Source organism: Bos indicus x Bos taurus, chromosome 21, assembly GCF_003369695.1.
Source record: "Bos indicus x Bos taurus breed Angus x Brahman F1 hybrid chromosome 21, Bos_hybrid_MaternalHap_v2.0, whole genome shotgun sequence".
Taxonomy (NCBI): Eukaryota; Metazoa; Chordata; class Mammalia; order Artiodactyla; family Bovidae; genus Bos; species Bos indicus x Bos taurus.
Window position 1 is genome coordinate 45,101,696 of NC_040096.1, and position 25,426 is coordinate 45,127,121.

Genomic DNA, 25,426 nt, shown 5'->3' on the forward strand with positions numbered 1-25,426 from the left:
CAGCTTCCATATGTTGGAATTTTTAATAGCTTTTCTCCTGTAATTGAGATCTAATCTTACTGCATTGTAGTCAGAAAAGATGCTTGGAATGATTTCAATTTTACTGAATTTACCAAGGCTAGATTTATGGCCCAGGATGTGATCTATTCTGGAGAAGGTTCCGTGTGCGCTTGAGAAAAAGCTGAAATTCATTGTTTGGGGATGAAATATCCTATAGATATCAATTAGGTCTAACTGGTCTATTGTATCGTTTAAAGTTTGTGTTTCCTTGTTAATTTTCTGTTTAGTTGATCTATCCATAGGTGTGAGTGGGGTATTAAAGTCTCCCACTATTATTGTGTTATCGTTAATTTCTCCTTTCATACTTGTTAGCATTTGTCTTACATATTGCGGTGCTCCTATGTTGGGTGCATATATATTTATAATTGTTATATCTTCTTCTTGGATTGATCCTTTGATCATTATGTAGTGACCTTGTCTCTTTTCACAGCCTTTGTTTTAAAGTCTATTTTATCTGATATGAGTATTGCTATTCCTGCTTTCTTTTGGTCCCTATTTGCATGGAAAATCTTTTTCCAGCCCTTCACTTTCAATCTGTATGTGTCCCCTGTTTTGAGGTGGGTCTCTTGTAGACAACATATGTAGGGGTCTTGTGTTTTTGTATCCATTCAGCCAGTCTTTGTCTTTTGGTTGAGGCATTCAACCGATTTACGTTTAAGGTAATTATTGATAAGTATGATTCCGTTGCCATTAAGCTAACACCTATCCTACTCAAACTCTTCCAGAAAATTGCAAAGGAAGGTAAACTTCCAAACTCATTCTATGAGACCACCATCACCCTAATACCAAAACCTGACAAAGATGCCACAAAAAAAGAAAACTACAGGCCAATATCACTGATGAACATAGATGCAAAAATCCTTAACAAAATTCTAGCAATCAGAATCCAACAACACATTAAAAAGATCATACACCATGACCAAGTGGGCTTTATCCCAGGGATGCAAGGATTCTTCAATATCTGCATATCAATCAATGTAATACACCACATTAACAAACTGAAAAATAAAAACCATATGATTATCTCAATAGATGCAGAGAAAGCCTTTCACAAAATTCAACATCCATTTATGATAAAAACTCTCCAGAAAGCAGGAATAGAAGGAACATACCTCAACATAATAAAAGCTATATATGACAAACCCACAGCAAACATTATCCTCAATGGTGAAAAACTGAAAGCATTTCCTCTAAAGTCAGGAACAAGACAAGGGTGCCCACTTTCACCATTACTATTCAACATAGTTTTGGAAGTTTTGGCCACAGCAGTCAGAGCAGAAAAAGATATAAAAGGAATCCAAATGGGAAAAGAAGAAGTAAAACTCTCACTGTTCGCAGATGACATGATCCTCTACATAGAAAACCCTAAAGACTCCACCAGAAAATTACTAGAACTAACCAATGAATATAGTAAAGTTGCAGGATATAAAATCAACACACAGAAATCCCTTGCATTCCTATACACTAATAATGAGAAAATAGAAAGATAAATTAAGGAAACAATTCCATTCACCATTGCAACGAAAAGAATAAAATACTTAGGAATATATCTACCTAAAGAAACTAAAGACCTATATATAGAAAACTATAAAACACTGGTGAAAGAAATCAAAGAGGACACTAATAGATGGAGAAATATACCATGTTCATGGATTGGAAGACTCAATATAGTGAAAATGAGTATACTACCCAAAGCAATTTATAGATTCAATGCAATCCCTATCAAGCTACCAACGGTATTCTTCACAGAGCTAGAACAAATAATTCCACAATTTGTATGGAAATACAAAAAACCTCCAATAGCCAAAGCTATCGAAAGAAGAATGGAACTGGAGGAATCAACCTGCCTGACTTCAGGCTCTACTACAAAGCCACAGTCATCAAGACAGTATGGTACTGGCACAAAGACAGAAATATAGATCAATGGAACAAAATAGAAAGCCCAGAGATAAATCCACACACATATGGACACCTTACCTTTGACAAAGGAGGCAAGAATATACAATGGATTAAAAACAATCTCTTTAACAAGTGGTGCTGGGAAAACTGGTCAACCACTTGTAAAAGAATGAAAGTAGAGCACTTTCTAACACCATACACAAAAATAAACTCAAAATGGATTAAAGATCTAGAAGTAAGACCAGTAACCATAAAACTCCTAGAGGAGAACATAGGCAAAACACTCTCCAACATACATCACAGCAGGATCCTCTATGACCCACCTACCAGAATATTGGAAATAAAAGCAAAAAAAAAAAAAAAAAAAATACATTTGAATCAGTTCTAATGAGGTGGATGAAACTGGAGCCTATTATACAGAGTGAAGTAAGCCAGAAAGAAAAACACCAATACAGTATACTAACGCATATATATGGAATTTAAAAAGATGGTAACAATAACCCTGTATACAAGATAGCAAAAGAGACATTGATGTATAGAACAGTCTTTTGGACTCCGTGGGAGAGGAAGAGGGTGGGATGATTTGGGAGAATGGCATTGAAATATGTATAATATCATATATGAAATGAGTCGCCAGTCCAGGTTTGATGCACGATACTGGATGCTTGGGGCTGGTGCACTGGGACGACCCAGAGGGATGATACGGGGAGGGAGGAAGGAGGAGGGTTCAGGATGGGGAACACATGTATACCTGTGGCAGATTCATTTTGATATATGGCAAAACCAATACAATATTGTAAAGTTAAATTAAAAAAAAAAAAAGAAAACAGAAAATAAAAAAAAAACACATATTCTGAGCTAAAAGCAAAAAAAGGAAGAAACTCAGTAATGAATAAGGAAAATACTGGTCACCTCAACTATACTATTCATTAGCCCATAAACTGAACAATATAATTATTCTACTTTAAACCAGCATAGAGAAGATACAGAATTTTACCTGATTTGTGTTGCCTTAACAATAGCACACTCATACAATTCTTTTTTAGTGGGTTGCACCTTGTATTTGAATAATAAGGGATCGATTGCATCTTTTTTCTTTCTAAAAAAAGCAAAGATATGAATAAGTTAATAATTTGTTTGGAAACAAGATATTTTAAATGAAATCTAGTTTTGAAAAACATACTATAACAGAATTTAATGCATTTAACTTTTAATTATGATTGTATGTTACTGATATGCCTCACTATTTTATTAGCCAAAATAGTATAAAGCGCTATTTTGTTAGATAGGTACTTTAATTGCTCATTCAATAAGTTTTCCTGAGTGAAGAAATTAACTACAGATAAATAAGCAGAATACCCAGTTTAGGTTAGATAAATTTATAAACAAACAAATAGCTCTCGATTTACTTCTTCTTGGATTTACTTTCTTCTTCATAGACATTGGATTTACTTTATTCTTCATAGCTATGTAATCCAAGAGCAAAAGTGGAGATAATATAGTTTACCTTGTTTCAAGAACTAGCAAAAAGCCTACATATTTAATTCCCACCCCCACCAATTTCTCATTTTTCCTGCCCTTTGAGGGTACATTCATTCATTCATCCATCCATCCATCCATTCACTAAATAGTTAAGAGCCAACCATGTGCCATATACTAATAAAGATTAAGGATTCAGTGGTGAGTAAAATAGAAATACAGTAAGGAGACAGACAAAATACACAACAGGGTAGGTGGTTAACTGCTATGAAGGGAATACAGTACACAGAGTGAAAGGTTCCTCTTTCATATAGGGTGATGGTCCCCAATAAATTGACCAGGTAGGTCTTCCAAAAAGTTGACATGTAAGCAGAAATCTGAAAAAAATGAGTGAGCAACTCATGAGAAAAATCTTGGGGATATGAGTTTTTAAAGTAAGAGAGAAAGACTGTGTTAAGGTCCTGACAGAGAAGCATGCATGGTTTGCACAAGAAGCAGAATAAATAGGGAGAAAAAAAAGAAGGTCCAGTCAGAGAGGTAAAAGCAGGGACCGATGATGGGGTCACCATGAAGGGCTTTAATTTTACTCTGAATAAAGACACCAGAGGATTCTGAATACTGGAGTGATGATGATTTAACTTAATACTTCTGAAGGATCATCTTGGCTGTGAACACGCGGATAGAGTGAAAACAGAGATATCAGTTAGAAAACTGCAATGCAATAGACTAAGTGGGAAAAAATGTTGGCAGGACAGAAGAAGACGGTAGTAGAGAGAAATGGGGTCGCTTTCACTTTTCACTTTCCTGCACTGGAGAAGGAAATGGCAACCCACTCCAGTGTTCTTGCCTGGAGAATCCCAGGGATGGGGGAGCCTGGTGGGCTGCCGTCTATGGGGTTGCACAGAGTTGGACAAGACTGAAGCGACTTAGTAGCAGCAGCAGCAGAGAGAAATGGTTAGATAAAAGAAAAGCTGCCTCTAGAATGCCAGTGTAAATGTAAAGGGGATATAAGTGGAGGTTATAGAGAAAAAAATGATATGAAAGGATGATAAAGAGAAGCAATGGGCAACGAAAGTAAGATACAAAGTGATACAAATATAGTACACACACTGCAGAGTCAATCTATCTGGATTTATATAACTTTCTCGGAGAACACTCAGCTGACCAAAACTGTCAATTGACTGAATTTCAGAGTTAGTTTCTTTACTATCTGCACTATAAAGTGAAACATAAAGCTCAGAAAGTTACAGTTTCTTTACTGCTGCCGCTAAGTCGCTTCAATGGTGTCCAACTCTATGCGACCCCATAGACAGCAGCCCACCAGGCTCCCCCGTCCCTGGGATTCTCCAGGCAAGAACACTGGAGTGGGTTGCCATTTCCTTCTCCAATGCATGAAAGTGAAAAGTGAAAGGGAAGTCGCTTAGTCGTGTCTGACCCTCAGCGACCCCATGGACTCCAGCCTTCCCAGCTCCTCCATCCATGGGATTTTCCAGGCAAGAGTGCTGGAGTGGGGTGCCATTGCCTTCTCCGAGTTTCTTTACTATATACACCATAAAGTGAAAAATAAAGTACAGAATGAATTTTTCCAAGTAAACAAAAGTGGAATGTATAAGTGTTAAGTGAATGAAGTGAGCTTCACTCGCTCTTCAATAGCTGACTAGAATTAACTAGGTAAATTTCAATTTTGCAAACTCTAACGTGTTGTTGAACCACATGGTCTAGATGCACAGTATATACATGTATGGCTAGAAAGAAGAAAAAGTTACTTCAGTGGGTTATCAGTACCCAATCTGACATACATACATACATAACATATACATTTGTTTATTTATTTAAGCTGTGTGTGGCTTGTGGGAACTTAGTTCCCCAACCAGGGATTGAACCTGGGCCCCTGGCAGTGTGTGGACAGCCAAAGAATTCGTACATTTTAAAAGTTGATAAAAATCGCTTACCCATTTTGAAAAGAACTGTTTTGTGTTTCTGAATCATCACTATCACTGATGACAATAGTTTCTCCATCTACACTGCTGACATGCCCATTAGCAAAACCATTCTGGTGTGACGGAGGAAGGACTTCCAAAATCCTACACTGTAATCTGAAAGAAAATGGGACATTTAAAAATGTAAGTCATTTGATATTTTATAATCAAACATTTCAGAGCAATCTATTTTGAACAAGCAAAAAGCAATTTTGCAGAAACTATGGCTGATTAATATAACCAATTTAGTACAAAAGAAAACCGTCAATTTAAGAAACAGCCAATTTAAGTAAAGGTTAGCTACAATTTAAAACAATACAAACTTATTTTAAAAGTCAGTTTATCAAGATTCCTAGCAATTTATCACTAAAGTTTAGAAAATCAATTGTTGCATAATATCTCATTATACAGATTGGTATTATGAGAGTTTTTTTTTAAGCATTCAATATTTTATTTTAAATTCTGAAATTCTCCTGATCATAACCTTTATCATAGTAACATTTTGGCTTGCCTTACCTCTGCCTGCGGAATATGGATTTTATGGGCTGCAATTTCAGACTCACTCACCACAACTGAAATATTCCTCAATCTCATTTTTACTGTGCCAATTTTCAATTGATAAGTAATTTAAACTTGGTAAGCCCTAAAACTGAACATTATTCAGCAAAAAATAGGAATGAAATACTGATGCATGCTATAGTATGGATGAACCTTTAAAACATTATGGTAAATTAAGGAAAAAAGACTGAAAAGGTCATATAATATATGATCCCATTTATATGAAACATTCAGAACAGAGAAAGTAGATGAGTGGTTGCAAGGAACCTGAAGGTAAAGGGGAATAAGGGAAAAGGTCAAAGAGGAGCGTAATCGGCAGTGACTGCTAATGAGTATGGGCTTCTTTTGCGGAGAGTTAAAAATGTTCTAAAATTAGTTTGTAGTGATGGTTGTACAGTTCTATGAATATACTAAAAGCCACTGAACTATATACTTTAAATGGGTGACTTTTATGGTATGTGAAATATATCTTAAGTTGCTAAAAAACAAAAGTCACAAGTAATAGCAAGGTATAGGTGGTGCAGAGAGTAAAGAATCTGCCTACAGTGCAGGAGACCTGGGTTTGATTCTTGGGTTGGGAAGATCTCCTGGAGAAGGAAATGGCAATCCACTCCAGTATTCTTGTCTGGAAAATCCCATGGACAGAGGAGCCTGGCGGGCTACAGTCCATGGGGTCGCAGAGTCGAACATGACTGAGTGACTAACACACACTAACTAAAAAAGAGAGGGCATTTCTGGAATTTTATCTATGGCACCTCTACAAGTCTCAGGCAATCCAAGGTATTAACTAACTAAGAATATATAAGGCATATATACACCTAAAAATGGGATAAACCCCTAGTCTCTGAGAAACAGTGGCTCAAAATTAGACAATCTACTCACTGTATCATTCATTTGGTTATCCCATACCATAAACAAGTTTTGATACATTGTGGGCATTCTTAAAGCTGCCTGCCCACTCAGCCCTCCTCTTCCAGGAACTTCATTCCCTCCATGCTGCTGCTGCTGCTGCTGCTGCTAAGTCGCTTCAGTCGTGTCCGACTCTGTGCGACCCCACAGACGGCAGCCTACCAGGCTCCTCTGTCCCTGGGATTCTCCAGACAAGAACACTGGAGTGGGTTGCCATTTCCTTCTCCAATGCATGAGAGTGAAAAGTGAAAGTGAAGTCGCTCAGTCATGTCCAATTCTTCACGACCCCATGGACTGCAGCCCAGCAGGCTCCTCCATCCATGGGATTTTCCAGGCAAGAGTACTGGACCTCTATTAATAGTAGAGCTGACATGCTTCCACAAGACCCTGGCCAGAGTCAGTTGCTACCCAGTGGGTATCTTTTTGCTGAGTCAATATATCTTTTCCAAGATTTAAACATTTGCAATCAAGAAAGTAAAAATTAGCTCCTCTCCCATCATGGAATCTGTACGATGTAAAATTCCAGGGCTGCCAGCAGCCATGTTTTCTGCCATGTGCAACAGGTGCAGTGAGTGCCATGAGAGAAGACAGGAGAGACAGCAAGGGTTCTAGAGGCAATTCGTTCTCTTATTCCTGCTGCACCTAGCCCAATCTCGTTTACTTGTTTATAATCTTTCCTTTTATCCTATAAACTGATAATTTGGCATTTTGCCTACATTTTCAAAATAAAATGTTGTATTTATAGTCAAAACAGAAGCATACAATTCCAGAAAGACAAATAGTATATTTAGAGCTGATTCATTTTGGGAAGCTGATTGATTTTTCCAAGATAACTGAACTTATTTTCATTAGTGTACATTTTAGCATATGCTTGCTTATATTCTCCTTTAGGAGAACATTAAGTATCCCAACAAAATCTAATATTGCTATTTGTTGTTGTTTCATCACTAAATCATGTCCAACTCTTTTGTAACCCTAGATTATACCCTACCAGGCTCTTCTGTCCATGAGATTTCCTAGGGAAGGATACTGGAGTGGGTTGGCAAAGGAAATCAAGACCATGGATTCTCTGCTAGGAATTTTGCACTGTACACAAATAGAGGAAAACAACTGGTTTCACAGAACCCTGAGGTTTAAGAATCAATAAAATAAAGACTATGTGGGTGAATACAAAACCCTCAAGCATTTCATCTTCCTCCCTCAATTCATTTCAAGCATCATATATGACTCCTTACTAATCTACTTCTAAAAAAGAATTGAGGAAAGACTCAATTTATTAAAACCAGAAGTAAAAGTTGGAAGAGATTATAAGAGAATACCATGCACTAACTATATGCTAACAAACCGGATAACCTAGATGAAATGGACAAGTTCTTAGAAACACATAAATTGACTTAAGAAGAAACAAAATCTAAATGGATCTATAACTATTACGAGGGCTGAATCAGTAATCAAAAGCATCCCAACAAAGAAATGTACAGGACCAGATGGTTTCACTGGTAGGTTCTACCAAACTTTTAAAGAATTAATATCAATTCTTCTCAAAATCTTCCAAAAGACTGAAAAGGAGAGAACAGTTCTTAATTCATTTCCTAAGGCCAGCATTACCCTCATGCACAAACCAGACAAAAGAACAAAAGAAACCTTAAAACTAAAAACCAAACGAAAACCAAACTAATTCAAAAATGGGCCAAGGATCTAAACAGACATTTCTCCAAAAAGGATACAAACAGTCAATAAGTACATGAAAAAATGCTCAGAATCATTAGTCATAAGGGAAATGAAAAATCAAAACTGCAATGAGATACCATTTCATACCCGTTAATATGGCTATTATTAAAAAAAGAAAGTATTGAGAAGGATAGAGAAACTGGAACTCTTGTACACTACTGGTAGGAATGTAAACTGATGCAGCTGCTATGGAAAACAATATGAAAGTTCCTAAAAAAATTAGTGAATTATCCTATGACCCAGAAATTCCCCTTCTATGTGCATGTATATATATACAGATATATACACCTATGTGTATATATATGTATACATATATATGTATGTATACATATATATATATATACACACACATACACACACCCCAAAGAACTGAAAATAGGAACTCAACAGATACTTATACACCAATGTTCATAATGACATTATTCACAATAGTCAAAAGGTAGAAACAACTCGAGTATCTATCAACAAATGAATAGATTAAAAAAAGTATATACACATACAATGGAATAGTATTCAGCCATAAAAAGGGATAAAATTCTGATACATATTATAACACAGATGAACCTTGAAAACATTATGCTCAGTGAAATAAGCCAAACACAAAAAACCAAATATTGTCTGACTTCACTTATTTAAGTATCTAGGCAAATTCGCAGAGACTTAAAGTAGAATAAAGGTTACCAGGGGCAGAAAGGAGGGAGAAATGGGGAGTTATTGCTTAATGGGTACAGAGTTTCTGTTTGGGATGATGAAAAAGTTCTTGAAATAGTAGTGATGGTTACACAACACTGTGAATGTACTTAATGCCACTTAGCTATACACTTAGAAATGATTACAACGGTAAAGTTTATGTTTATTTACCACAACTGAGAAAAAAAACTATTTTTTTGTCCCAACAGTAAAGCTGAAGAAGGCCCAATTACCAAGCCTACCAAGCAAATGGAAATGGTGTTAAAAGAACTGCAGGTCAACTTTCACCACTGGTTGATAGAAACAAAACAGTGTTTCTAAAGAGGAACATCTACAGGAAATTATGTAGTCTGATGGTTAAAAGGTTCTGTAATTTAGTGACATGAACTGCACAAAAATAAGCAATAATCAAATGGAACCAACTCTGAAGGGCCTAGGTATGACATTCAGGGATTATACGGCTCAGAGTTACAGGAGGTGATAAAGGAGGCTTTTCGTGAACCTGCAGCAAGCTTCTTCAGATTAGAAAAAGGGGTGGTTTTCATTTGGCAGAGTCCAGGTGCGTGTCCCTAAGTGGCCGGAGTGGTGGCCATCAGAGAAAAAATAAATCCATCTATGCTGGGCACAGGGACATTGGTGTGGTGCCTAAATGGTCTGACAGCCCACTGAAGGGAACAGTCCTGTAGGGCCCACAGAGGTAAAATAATTTAAGAACTAATTAATTTAAAACTAATAGAAAATTAACAGACAGAAATACAATTCCCTGGCAGAGAAATAAGGGAGAAGCAAATCAGCACAGCTTTATAGAGACATTGCTTCAGTTCAGTTCAGTTCTGTTGCTCAGTTGTGTCTGACTCTTTGAGACCCCATGAACTGCAGCAGGCCAGGCCTCCCTGTCCATCATCAACTCCTGGAGTTTACCCAAACTCATGTCCATTGAGTTGGTGATGCCATCCAACCATCTCATCCTCTGTCATCCCCTTCTCCTCCTGCCCCCAATCCCTCCCAGCATCAGGGTCTTTTCAAATGAGTCAGCTCTTTGCATGAGGTGGCCAAAGTATTGGAGTTTCAGCTTCAACATCAGTCCTTCCAATGAACACCCAGGACTGATCTCCTTTAGGATGGACTGGTTGGATCTCCTTGCAGTCCAAGGGACTCTCAAGAGTCTTCTCCAATGACTCCTGGAGAAACCATAGCCTTGACTAGACGGACCTTGGTTGGCAAAGTAATGTCTCTGCTTTTGAATATGCTATCTAGGTTGGTCGTAACTTTCCTTCCAAGGAGTAAGCGTCTTTTAATTTCATGGCTGCAGTCACCATCTGCAGTGATTTTGGAGCCTAAAAAAATAAAGTCTGACACTGTTTCCACCATTTCCCCATCTATTTGCCAAGAAGTGATGCGACTGGATGCCATGATCTTAGTTTTCTGAATGTTGAGCTTTAAGCCAACTTTTTTACTCTCCTCTTTCACTTTCATCAAGAGGCTCTTTAGTTCTTCTTCGCTTTCTGCCATAGGGTGGTGTCATCTGCATATCTGAGCTTATTGATATTTCTCCTGGCAATCTTGATTCCAGCTTGTGCTTCTTCCAGTCCAGCGTTTCTCATGATGTACTCTGCATACAAGTTAAATAAGCAGGGTGACAATATACAGCCTTGACGTACTCCTTTTCCTATTTGGAACCAGTCTGTTGTTCCATGTCTAGTTCTCACTTTTGCTTCCTAACCTGCATACAGGTTTCTCAAGAGGCAGGTCAGGTGGTCTGTATTCCCATCTCTTTCAGAATTTTCCAGTTTACTGTGATCCACACAAGTCGAAGGCTTTGGCAAAGTCAATAAAGCAGAAATAGATTTTCTGGAACTCTCTTGCTTTTTGATGATCTAGCAGATGTTGGCAATTTGATCTCTGGTTCCTTTGCCTTTTCTAAAACCAGCTTGAACATCTGGAAGTTCACAGGTCACGTATAGCTGAAGCCTGGCTTGGAGAACTTTGAGCATTACTTTACTAGTGTGTGAGACGAGTGCAATTGTGTGGTAGTTTGAGCATTCTTTGGCATTGCCCTTCTTTGGGAATGGGATGAAAACTAACCTTTTCCAGTCCTGTGACCACTGCTGAGTTTTCCAACAGACATTGCTTATAATGTAGTAAACATTTTATATATAAATTATATTAGTTACTATCAGTGCTACTATAACTTCGCACCACACCCAAACCATAGGTCAAGTTTTGCTAATCTAATCAAGGCTGGGCCTCTCACTGGTGCCTGTCTAAACTTCAGTTAACTGCAAAATGTCAAGTCAACATGTTCTAATAGATTTCCAAAGAGACTCTCTTTCAAATCCACTTGCTGTAATTTCTTAGTTCTAGGGAGTTCAAAAAAGACTGGGGTTTAAGAAAAGGTTAAAGGATCATGAATTAAGACCAAGCTAGTGGGTCCTGGAGAGTATGGCAACTCTAAAATGATGCTCCATTATTTGAGGACAGAGTAGAGAATGACAATCAAGAGATGGTCCTCATTATGACTAGAGCTCCTGTGTGCCAGATAAGTACCTAACTGACACAAAGTGCTCTCCTTGTATCAGCTCCTCAAGGGACACATTTTTCAGAAGATGAAATTCAGAGTCAGAGAAGTTAAATCATTTGCTTATAGTCACACAACCAATAATGGTATATATGTGAAGCCCATATATTTTCTAATCTTCCACTCTATTACTGGAGGTAAGGGGAACACAACACTACACTGACACAAGAGTAGTTCAGAGCTTTAAGCCCAGGTAGTCAAGAGGCACTTTTGGAGCCTCTCCAAAACTCATTTCAAACTTAAAACATGGTTCAGAATGAAAGCAAGTCTGTGGAACAGCAGCAAGCACAGGATGAGGATATAGCCGAAGTTAGTCATAAATTTCTAACAGTGACCACCTAAAATGCAAACAGTCTTTTATGAGAATATTCTGGAATGGTATATGTCTTTCCCCAAAAAAGTTGTTTTTGTTTTAACAGTCATTTAATAATAGTTATAGTTCAATTTGGGGCTTCCTATGTGGTACTAGTGGTAAAGAACATGTCTGCCAATGCAGGAGACCTAAGAAATGTGGATTTGAACCCTGGGTTGGGAAGATCCCCTGAAGGAGGGCATGGCAACCCACTCCAGTATTGTTGCCTGGAAAATCCCAAGGACAGAGGAACCTGGTGGGCCACAGAGTCAGACATGACGGAAGCAACTCTGCACACATGCATGCACATAGTTCAATTTATATCCCAAAATACAAATTAATTAATATAAAAGTAAATTCTAGAAGAAACATGCATTTACAAGGCATTTGGGTAGAAGATAAATAATTAACAGCAAAAGATAAGAAGACTAGAAACCTGGGGAGACCTGCTTGACATAGAAGATTGTCCTTCTCTGTTTGGGTCTCTAAAAACGGAAAATGCTGAACTGATGGCGTGTTTCACACCTGCTTACCTGTGCTACCTTTTATTTCCTCGAAATCCAGGTGCCAAGAACATTTATTTTAAAAATGTTATGCTTGAATAATTACTTCAAGTTTATAGGTAGAAACAGAGTAAAACCTGCTTAATTTGAAGTTTAGAGTTTAAAAAAACTAAAGGTTAAGTGATACCTCATTTTAAGTGGAGGAAACTAGACTACTCAACAAGTTTGCTACTTCAAACAAAAAGACTGTGAATTATGTTGATTACTTGTCAGTGGGGAAGAAGAGGTCAGGAAAGGTTGCTTTGTAATTTCTCTTTTTAGACAAATTGATCAGAGTAGCTCAAAGAATGTTTCATCCTGAACTGCTCTGAGGCTCTTTGTGGACCTGAGAACCACATCTTCTTACTTCTCCAATTGGCATTTGACTTATTATAAGCCTAAATATCCTAAGACAACTAGAATCATTAGATTCTTACTAAAGACTAAATCTTTTATTAAAAGATACATATAGTGAATAAAAATCTCTAGAAAGAAGAATTCTAGATTTAAGATATGGGCTATATCCTATGTATCTCCAAAGTTTCAAACACTTGGATAGTATCAATATACTGTTTAAACTCTTTAGTATTCAAAATTACCATGTTAAAGCCACATGATTAAGTTTGGTTAATTTCAATTAAATTAATGAAAGTCTCACCAAAATACTTTATACAAAATTCCAACTAGTGTATTCAAGTTAATAGGTATTCAAGGTGTTTGTGGGCTCAGCTTTATGTTGACACCAACAGAAACGATAACTTGTGAGGAAAAAAGACCAACATAATGCAGATCAGAAAAAACAAAACATCAAACATAATGAAAAGCCATGACAGACTCAGCAGCAAGTGACTTCTGTTTCAAAATGCTAGTAGTACTTCACTTGGCCTCAGTGTGAAGGATGGCTAGGCAAGGAAGAGAAGCAGGCCTTCTTGCCTTTCCTCTGTCTTACTGCCGTCCTGAACAAAAAAACAATGTCACAACCGTGGGATGAAAGAGTAGAACACGGGAAAAAGCCTGGGCTCCTGACAGCTTTGTGGATCTGCCCTTACACTACAACTTCTGCACTTGGTTCTGTGCGAGACAGTAATTCCTATTTTGTTAATGCCACTAATATTTGTCCTATTATAGGCACATGAGTCAAATACCAGCTGATAAGGAAAAGTGATATGAGCAATCCATCAGGTATTCTATTTATTAAACAGTAATCAGTTTATAACTTGACATATGTTAAATTTATTTTGAGTCAGAGTACTGTATTCTTCAATTCAGCCAAAAAAGCTGAGTTAAGATTTTCAAACTTGAAAGTTACCTTGTCATGGGCAATACAGATTTTTCAAGTCAGATTTGTTTCAGAAAACAAAGTCTGAAATAGGAAAGTAAATTTAACAACCTCTGATTTGTGGGTGTGGCATAAAAGAGCAATATGAGAGATCCTTACAGTGACAGAAATATTCTGTACCATGACTGTAGTAATGTCAATATCCTGGTTGTGATATGCACCAGTGGGGGAAATTGTGTATTATTCTGTATTATTTTACAACATCATGTGATTCAACAGTTATCTCAAAATAGAAAGTTCAGTTTAAAAATGCTAATGATAAACATTAGGAAAATATTAACTCCAATTAAAAGCATTCATTTCACATCATGGGGGAAAAATCAGTAAAGGATGGAAGTAATATATATGTATCACTAAAAAGCTACAATAAAGAATGACCCTGTAGTTTTGGCAGGACAGCCATACAGTTCAATAGAAGGGAGTTCAGAGATAGACCCAAAGTTCTATTTACATTCATATTCTGAAGGGGCAAAACTATGAGGACAGAAAACAGATCGCTGGCTGCCTGAGTCTAGAAGATGGAGGTAAAGGGTGACCACACAGAGGCACAAATGCCACTGCAGGGGGCAGGGGTTCGATCCATGGCCTGGGGAACTAAGATCGTGCGGTCAGTAACAAGAGGCACAAAGAAATACTATAAATGTTTTATACACAACTATGCATCAAAAGTCAGAACTATACACTAAAATGGAGAAGGCAATGGCACCCCACTCCAGTACTCTTGCCTGGAAAATCCATGGACGGAGGAGCCTGGTAGGCTGCAGTCCATGGGGTCGCTAAGAGTCAGACACGACTGAGCGACTTCACTTTCACTTTTCACTTTCATGCACTGGAGAAGGAAATGGCAACCCACTCCAGTGTTCTTGCCTGGAGAATCCCAGGGACAGAGGAGCCTAATGGGCTGCTGTCTATGGGGTTGCACAGAGTCGGACACGACTGAAGCGACTTAGCATCAGCATACAGTAAAAAGGATAAATTTTATTAGAAGAAAGTAATGTACCTTGAAAGTGAAAGTCTCTCAGACCTCTCCGACTCTTTGCGACCCCATGGACTATACAGTTCATGGAATTCTCCAGGCCTAAATACTGGAGTGGGTGGCCTTTTCCTTCTCCAAGGGATCTTCCCAAGCCAGGGATCAAACCCAGGTCTCCCGCACAGCAGGTGGATTCTTTACCAGCTGAGCCACAAGGGAAGCCCAATGTACCTTAATCAAAATTAATTAGTTTACTACTTGGGATAAAGCCCTATCTGAATGTAACTTATTCATTTTATTCTTTAACATAAAAGAAAAATATTTATTGCTTTTCTTAAAACAATATATATGAAAATGGGTAATTGAAGTAGGTCTATTTGTTAGATCTCACGGAAGTATATAGATGGGTCCTACTAAGAAGATAGCCAGAGAGTCCTTTGTAATGCAAAAAGGGAGTAACAAATCCTTTTCTAGAATTTGTTTCCATTTCAACATCACAAAAATTCATCTTAAAATCCCTATTTTTCATAGAAAGAAGTTCAAGATAGCCAAATCAAACAAAATCAGATGACTTCTACACATATAAAATACAGGGCATAAAAAACTATAAGAATTTGCAAAGAGATTTTTATATAACAAATTAAGATGACAAAATTATACTTTTACTCCCTGCATTCTCAGATTCTTTGAGCTAGAAGCTCAAACAAAATAATCTGAATATTTTTTGTTATTCTTATGGTCAATAAGCATATTTAATATGATAACGATGAAATCAACATGCTGAATCACTTGCTAAGAAGAAAAATACAAACACATCTTTATAAAGATAAAAGGTAAATATGAGCCCATCTAGTGTTAATCACAGGAAATTATTAATGAAGCACTACATTAATTTGGCATTACAGTACCTTTTATTTGGAATGCAAAGTCAAGCGGGCCTTAGGAAGGAAGCATCACTACCAACAAAGCTAGTGCACGTGACAGAATTCCAGTTGAGCTATTTCAAGTCCTAAAAGATGATGCTGTGAAAGTGGTGCACTCAATATGCCAGAAAATTTGGAAAACTCAGCATTGGCCATAGGACTGGAAAAGGTCAGTTTTCATTCCAATCCCAAAGAAAGGCTTTGCAGAGTACATCAAGGCTTTGTTCGGCAGAGTACATCTGAGAAACGCTGGGCTGGATGAAGGACAAGCTGGAATCAAGACTGCCAGGAGAAATATCAATAACTTCACATATGCAGATGACACCACCCTTATGGCAGAAAGCGAAGAACTAAGGAGACTCTTGATGAAAACAAAAAGCCCAGATGTACTCTGCATATAAGTTAAATAAGCAGGGTGACAATATGCAGCCTTGACGTACTCCTTTCCTGATTTGGAACCAGTCTGTTGTTCCATGTCCAGTTCTAACTATTGCTTCCTGACCTGCATACAGATTTCTTAAGAGGCAAGTCAGGTGGTCTGGTATTCCCATCTCTTTAAGAATTTTCCACAGTTTGTTGTGGTCCACATGGTCAAAGGCTTTGGCATAGTCAATAAAGCAGAAGTAGATGTTTTTCTGGAACTCTCTTGCTTTTTCAATGATCCAACGGATGTTGGCAATTTGATCTCTGGTTCCTCTGGCTTGTCTAAATCCAGCTTGAACATCTGGAAGTTCATGGTTCACATACTGTTGAAGCCTGGCTTGGAGAATTTTGAGCATTACTTTACTAGTGTGTGGGGTGAGTGCAATTGTGCGGTAGTTTGAGCATTCTTTGGCTTTGCCTTTCTTTGGGATTGGAATGAAAACTGACCTTTTCAAGTCCTGTTGCCACTGCTGAGTTTTCCAAATTTGCTGGCATATTGAGTGCACCACTTTCACAGCATTATCTTTTAGGATTTGAAATAGCTCAACTGGAATTTCATCACCTCCACTAGCTTTGTTCAATTATTTCTCGATAAAACTGGAAAAAAGGGGCATAAGAAGTCTTATTTGGCTAGTGAATATATCACTAACATTCAAATAGAATGAATAAAACGTACCGTAATGCCAGTCAGTATGCAGGTTAGGAAGCAACAGTGAGAACTGGACATGGAACAACAGACTGGTTTCAAATAGGAAAAGGAGTACGTCAGGGTTATATATTGTCACCCTGCTTATTTAAATTATACGCAGAGTACATCATGAGAAATGCTGGGCTTTAAGATGCACAAGCTGGAATCAAGACTGCCAGGAGAAATATCAATAACCTCAGATATGCAGATCACACCGCCCTTACAGTAGAAAGCGAAGAAGAACTAAAGAGTCTCTTGATGAAAGTGAAAGTGGAGAGTGAAAAAGTTGGCTTAAAGCTCAATATTCACAAAACTAAGATCATGGTATCTGGTCCCATCACTTCATGGCAAATAGATGGGAAAACAATGGAAACACTGACAGTCTTTATTTTCTTGGGCTCCAAAATCACTGCAGATGGTGATTGCAGCCATTAAACTAAAAGACATTTGCTCCTTGGAAGAAAAGCTGTAACCAACCTAGATAGCATATTCAAAAGCAGAGACATGACTTTGTCAACAAAGTTCTGTCTAGTCAAAGCTATGGTTTTTCCAGTAGTCCTGTATGGATGTGAGAGTTGGAGTATAAAGAAAGCTGAGCGCCGAAGAATTGATGCTTTTGAACTATGTATGGTGTTGGAGAAGACTGTTGAGAGTCCCTTGGACTGCAAGGAGATCCAACCAGTCCATTCTAAAGGAAATCAGTCCTAAACATTAATTGGAAGGACTGATGTTGAAGCTGAAACTCCAAAATTTTGGCCACCTGATGTGAAGAACCGACTCATTTGAAAAGACCCTGATGCTGCGAAAGATTGATGGCAAGAGGAGAAAGGGACGACAGAGGATGAGATGGTTGGATGGCATCACTGACTCAATGGACATGAGTTTGAGTGAACTCCGGGAGTTGGCGATGGACAGGAAGGCCTGGCGTGCTGCAATCCATGGGGTCACAAAGCGTTGGACACAACTGAGCGACTGAACTGAACTGGACTGATCTGTACTACCATATAAGCTTAAATCATACAACATGCTGGATTGATTTACATATATAGTGAAAATCATTACCACAATAGGTTCAGCTAACATTCAGCACCTCATATAACACCCAGCATTTCCTAAGTAAAAAAAAAAAAAGAAAATTCGTCTTGTGATGAGAATTCTTGGATTTACTTTTAACAACTTTCCTGTATATCATAGAGCAGTGTTAACTATAGTCATCATGTTGTACATTACATTCCTAGTACTTATTTATCTTATAACTGGAAGTGTGTACCTTCTGAGTGTTGTTGTTTAGTTGCTAAGTCCTGTCTGATTCTTTGTGACGCCATGGACTGTAGTCTCCCAGGTTCATCTGTCCATGGGATTTCCCAGGCAAGAATACTGGAGAGAGTTACCAGTTCCTTCTTCAGGGGATCTTCCTGAGCCAGGGGCCAAGCCCACGTCTCCTGCATCTCCTGCATTGGCAGGCAGATTCTTTACCACTGAGCTACCAGGGAAGCCCACCTTTTGACTACCCTTCCTTCATTCTCCTTCCCTCTATGTCCTCGTAATGCATTTATCTTATTCAGTCTTTCATTAGTCACACATATTTTGCTTATCTTTGTATTTTGATAAGTATTTTGTATTTAAGGTAAGTATTTTGCTTATCTTTGCCCTAAAAATTCTACTCCTACTACCAACAGGTTACATAATGCTAAGAGAACAATAAGTACTATGCTTTTCTGACACTTGATTAACACTTGCATCGAACACAGTGATTTTCAGAGAATTGAATTTAAGTGACTAAAACAAAAAATGACTCAAAATTATTCCATCAAGTTTTACTTTCTTTACAGCACTCATCAGTATCTGAAATTATCCTGATTTGTGTTTCTCCCTCTTGCACTTGAATGTAAGTCCCTAGTCCTTGTCTTATTCACTACCCTCTTCCCAACACCTACAACAAAACTGAGCATGCAATGTTCAATAAATGAATTACAAAAAATCTGGCTTTATATAATACTAAACCAGAATATTCCCTACCACCTCTAAGAAAAAGTCATACACTGTTGTATTTTTCATCCCTTGAAACTGTGCCAAAAGACAGAAAAACAATACATAAATAAAAATTCTATTTTCCCCATGTTTGCAGTCATTTTCATCTTTTGTTGCCACTCAAAAGCATTCTTTCATCTGCAAGCAAAATATTTGAAGAGAAGAAAGCTTATATAGCCCAGAATGCAGAAGTAAAATCATTAAGGCACCTTGATAAGTACAATGGTTAAAAATATAAACAGAAGAACCTGTTTAAATGCAGGAGCTTTTTTCATTTTGAATCAACAATCATAAGACAGTGTTAATTTTCAGACATTCAACAATATGGGTCAGTCTTAAGAGTAAATGATCAAAAGCTTAATCTAACCACATCATATACAATCCTATGTTGCTTCACACTTTGACAGAATTATAAAATGCTTAAGTAAAGTGAAAAGTAAACAGTAATCAATAAGCACATTCAATTTATAATCTTTCAACCCTGCTTCAGGGCTCTCTTTTAGTAATTTTTCACATTCATTCCTCCTACAGAGGAGAACTGCCTGGGCTTGATAACATCATTGCTTGTGACTGTAGGCAAGCTTCAGTTAGTTAACCTCTGTGCATGAACTCCTCAACTGTAAGATGAGCAAATGGGCACCTATCACATGTGGCTGCTGTGGGAATTAAATAAGATAGTCTAAGTTAAAAGTTTAGAACACTGCCTGGCATATAGTAAGTTCTCAAAAGCTTAGTGGTATTGCCATCATCTCCCTAAAATGTCATATAGTGAACTCGGAAGAACAGTAACTATGATGTAAGAAAATTAGTGACTGGCTACAAGAAAAGATGAGTCATCACAGCTGGCAGTACTTGTCTCTGACAAGTACAGGAAGGACCTAGCATCCACAGAGTGCTTTATGTGCCAGGCACTATGCTGGGTGCCAAAAAATATTAACCTCTGTGACAGACTACTGCAGTTATGGCCCCCACCTCCTTGATCCCCTCGCACGTTAACTCTAGATTTGCTCGTGTGACTTGCAGTGGTCTATGACACCAGCAAACATGGAGCAAGCTGAGGCTTGATATGTGCTTGCACACTGCGGCTTTGCCTTCTCTTGCTGCTGGGAACTCTATTCCTACCCTGGGAACAAGTTTGGATTAGCCTCTTGATAAGAGGCCACAAGAAAATACCCACCCCGGGCTGAGGCCCCAGACATGTAAGGCCAGAGTAAGCAATTTAGACAATCTAGCTCCAGATAATAAGAACATTCCAGTCAACTAGGAAACATGAGAATGTTTATTGATTTATGCCACTAAGTTTTGGGGATGGTTTGTTATGCAGCAAAAGCTAACCAAATACAACCTCTATACGAATGGAGACACTGTTTTACAGATGAGCAAAGATTCCCAACACTAGTAACTCAGGTTGGTTCCAAAAGCTTTTTCCACCACACAAAGCCACCTCTTTATGCTATACTCTGAGGTTCCAGATTAAAAGGGGATCTCTGGAAACTTTTTTCTAGAACCGTTTTTAAAGCAGTAAGTAATCTTTCCTCTCTACCAGGAATCAGCACACTATGGTCAAAGGGCCAGATTCAACTCACTGACTGTTTTGTGTGGTTTATGAGCCAAGAATGGCTTTTACATTTTAAAATGGCTTAAAATAAAAATAAGAATACTTTGTGACACATGAAAATAATATGAAATTCAAATTTCAGTGTCCATAAATAATTACTAGAATAGAGCCAAGCTCACGTATATATTACGTATGGTTGCTTCTGCACTATTATAACAGGGTTGGCTGGCTGTGCTGGAGACCATATGGACATCGAAGTCTATCTATTTCCTATCTGGCTCTTTATTTTTAAAAAGGTATGCCAATATCTGCTCAGAATTACTCTCTTGGCATATGTTTTTAAGTTAAACAAAGGACCTTGCCTGGCCTTTAGTGATGAGTAGACTTTTTTTGTACTTTTATCACCCCTTTTCCGTTCACTGGAAATTATTTTAGCTTATGTCATTTCTCTAGGTTCTCTTTAACTTTTATTTTTGGATAGTCTCTGAATTGGTCTAAGACAGACAGATAACTTCATTTTCAAAACAGTTATTTGGAACCATTGTGATCTTATATTGGCCAAATGGAACAGACCAGACAGGAAGTAGAAGATGATGTAGGAGAGAGATTTTATTCAGAAGGCCTCTAATTTCCCAGACCTGAGCCTGTGTAACAACCACATAGAAATGGACTTCCTTTTTATTCCTAACAGAGATTTCAGGGCAGAAGTAGCTATAGTCTCCTCTCTTTTGTGAGATTTGTCTCTAATATTCTCTGGCCACAGTGAACTAAGAACTTTAGGACTACTACCATTCTACTGACATCCTGCTGCTAATCAGTTAAACAAGACATGAACTGAAGTAAACACTGATTTCCTTTTATGTAAGAAAAGAGGTGACCTCAATTTACTTGCCGTCCCCCATTTTTATCACTTGTCTTACTACAAGTAAGACTCCCTTGATAGAGATCGTAAGTCGTGGCAGAGACTCAGCTGACTCTTGGACTTCGCGTTAGCACAAGGGATTAATAAAGAAACTGCCACAGATACCAACCACCCTTGGAGAAGGGCATGGCAGCCCATTCCAGTATTTTTACTTGGAGAATTCCATGGACAGAGGAGCCTGGCAGGCTACAGTCCATAGGGTCATAAAGAGTTGGACACAATTGAAGAGACTTCAGCATGCACACACACACCTATTTATCAAAGACTTTTGAGAGGCATTAGACAGATGCTCCTAATGGCCAATGCAAATGTGAAGGTCCTTAGAACACTGAAGAAGATGAATACGTTTATATGATCAGTCCAAACTTAACTGAACTATTTTGTTAAGCATCAGGCAGTTGAGTCCATACAGAAAATTTACAACAGAAGTTTTATATGTTATTTGAATTAAACATGTTTAGAAAGACAAATTCATTTGTCTTTGTGACTACTTAATAGGGATTTTTAGGGTATAAAAAGTGTTTTCCAGGATGGCCTCTCAATTTACATTATTATACAAGTAAATAAGAATTCTAAATTTTAACTGTTAAGCTTGCAACAATATGGTAGTCAGGTTGTAAGTCTGGGTCTCTGGTATATACAATAATATACATCTAAAGAATATGGTTCCATTCTAACTTAGAATTCCAAAGAAATAACAGCTGTCCCAAATAGTCTTTTTTACCCTATTAATAATTATATCATCAACATACTAGGGTCATCAGCAATTAAAGACTGAAACATCAATTTGGGGATGTTCCTTAGGATTCTCCTTGCCTAAGAACCAGGAACTTTGACCTTAAAAGGGCAGCAGAGTAAGCTGACCAATAGAAAGCCTTTATCTGAAAGAACTATAATAAACTTAACTAATATATGTTGTTAAAATTTATATACTATGGACTTCCGTGGTGGTCCAGTGGCTAAGACTCTGCACTTCCACTGCAGGGGGTATGGGTTCTCTCCCTGGTCAGGGCAGTTTCGTATGCTGCATGGTGTGCCCAATAAAAGTTATACACTCTATCTTAGCACCTAAATAAGCCTTCCCCCCCTCAATCCTTTCTGCTAATTTTTTCTCTGTCTTCAAATTTCTAGTCAAAAAACCCTTTTCCGAAAACTTCTCCTTGGATTAATCTCATCTGGATCCAGTCACTGATATCCAAGCACATATTGTTTAAATCAAAATAACTGTATTGTTCCTTACTTACACCTTTTATGTTCCTCTTATCTCCTCAATATATTTAGTATTTCCCTTTGTCCTAATATTAACGCATTTTAATTAATGCATTATGATTCACTAATATCATTTAGGTTAGCACAAAAAAGAGCGCAAAGATAAAAAGTTCATTTTCTCAAAAAAAAAAAAAAAAAAAGTTCATTTTCTCATTTCCAATTCTAATATATAACAAGTACTACTCTCTATATTTTAGGTTTATGTGCTAATCTTCTCTTACTTCATTAGACTAAAGTGCTTGGAGCAACGCACCAATGAAACACAGAAAGCCACAGGGAATGCGCCTTGATAGTTGAATAGATAAGAGTTCTAGGAACTAGGTGGTCGGTCCCTATTTCATGACAAAATTGATATCAGTTTGTAAGATTAAAAGGAATTTCACAACCTGCATTTTACAAAGCAGTTCTAAAAACAATACTGAACTATAGTCTCTTACACTTAATTAGAGAACATTTCGAAATGTTAAATCTAGTTTGGGGATAGTATTTGGAAAATCTAGCTACAGGGGAAACTCTTTGGTGCAAATCCAATTCTGCTTTTGTACTGATTTAACCTACACTGGAGAAAAGGTCTGTCATTAAGTCACAGATTATGTGAAAGAAAATGTAGGTCATTGTTTTCAAAGAGCAAATTCACACAAAGTTTAACAAACGAAATAACTTTCTCCACCCTCAGAAAAAGCAATATTCCAATTAAGCTTTTTAAACAGTTTAGCTAGTTTATGCAAAAATCAGTTAGAAACGGTGTGCGTGGTTTTCTAATATAAGAAGCTATCCAAACCATTACTAACTGAAAAAGTTACTTTAAAAGAAAAAAATTTAGTGTTATATACAAAAACCCCCCCAAAAACTGTGCACTATTTTTTTTGACCATGGTTATCTCTGAGAGGAGCATTTGGGAAATGTATTCCAGGCGTTCACCTTTTACTTTTCTCTGCTACATGTGAGTTTTTTTTATAGGGGAAAAAAGCAGATTTTTAAAAAATGAGAAAGTTCAGTCTTAATAAGCAGAGTATATAACTTTTTAAAATTTAAAGACCATTTTTTTTAGAGCAGTTTTAGATTCACAGCAAAACTGACAGGAAGACACAAAAATCTCCATACACTCCCTGCCCCAACTCATGAATAACCTCCTCCTCTTTCAGCACCCCACACCGAGAAGTAACACTTGCTATAATCAATGCACATACACTGACCATCATTATCACCTGAAGTTCACAGTTACTAAGTTTCACTCTTGGTGGTGTACAGTCTATGGGTTTGGACAAATATGTCATTATAGCACCACCGAATATTTTTACTGCCTCAAACATCCTCCAAGTTCAACCTATTCATCTCCATTTCACCATTCTCAACCCCTGGCAACCACTGATCTTTTTCACATTTTACCTTTTCTAGAAAGTCATATTGTTGGAATCCTATCATATGTATCCTTTTCAGATTGGCTTCACTTAGTAATATGCATTTAAGGTTCATTCGTGTCTTTTCATGCTTGAAGGCTCGTTTCTTTCTAGCACTGAATTAATATTCCATTGTCTGGATGTGCTGCCATCTATTTACCCATTCACTGACTAAAGGATATTTTGGTGCTTCCAACTTTTGGCAATTATTAATAAAGCTGCTAGAAACAATTACGTGCAGGTTCTATGTAGACATAAGTTTTCAACTCCTTAAGGTAAATACCAACATGCAAATAACCTTTCAGAAGTTCTGAGTCACCCATCAATATCATGAGAATTAAAATGAAAGCATCCAGCGTACTGCCATTCTGCAATGTCTTCAAACTTTATCAAAATATACACTGAGCCAGGCCAGTATATTTTGGAGTTAATGTTTAGTCCATCTCCTCCTTTAAGGCGCCATTTCTTGCTGCTGTCAGTATATCTGCTTTTAAAAGTACCTTCTCACACCTGTTGTTTCGCATTTCCTATGAATCTTTCAGCTCCCAGAACATCTTGACTGTGCTTGTAAAATGCCTGAAAACAAGCTGCCCAAAGCCTACTTTAACTAAAAAAAAAAATTATCAAATATAAAATTATAATTCTGACTCATTTTTTAAAATTCTTTCAAACTCTATAGTTTTTTCTTTACACTGAATGATGACTCAACAGTCCAAAATGTTTATTTGTTGTGTGATTTCTACCTCCATTTCCTAATTTAATTCTCTAGTTCTAGGATTAGGGACAAAAGATGAGTTTATCATGCAAGAATTTGAGCTCTAGCTCATCATCCTCCTAACCTTTCATTAAACAATGGTTATCAAGGTGGTTAAAAAAAAAGATGGTAAAGTTAGTTGAAACTTGGATGTCTTGAAATCTGCTTCTATAGCATTGTAAATCTGCTTGTGTAGCATTGTTAGAAGATAACATAAAAATGTGGGATGACTGTCTTCAAAAACAAACAACTATGTCTTTCTAAGAAATTCTTAACTGTGGGGTTTCCTTTCAGAGTTGTAACAGAAATTTGATTCCAAGTTACAGTGTCCCAGGCGCCTACTGTTTAGCCTCACATCACTACTAGCAT

The 25,426-nt window shown here is 37.4% G+C and overlaps 1 protein-coding gene across 2 annotated transcripts in view; it reads right to left on the reverse strand.

Annotated features, from left to right (window-relative positions):
• Positions 1-25,426, reverse strand: part of BAZ1A (bromodomain adjacent to zinc finger domain 1A) — an 88,032-nt gene that overhangs the window by 44,003 nt on the left and 18,603 nt on the right. For both annotated transcript variants that reach the window (XM_027520811.1, XM_027520810.1), the window contains exons 4-5: positions 5,391-5,534; positions 2,957-3,058 (exon numbers count right to left, since the gene is read on the reverse strand). In XM_027520811.1, the coding sequence (XP_027376612.1) occupies positions 2,957-3,058; positions 5,391-5,534 (246 nt within the window). The remainder of the gene's footprint in view (positions 1-2,956; positions 3,059-5,390; positions 5,535-25,426) is intronic.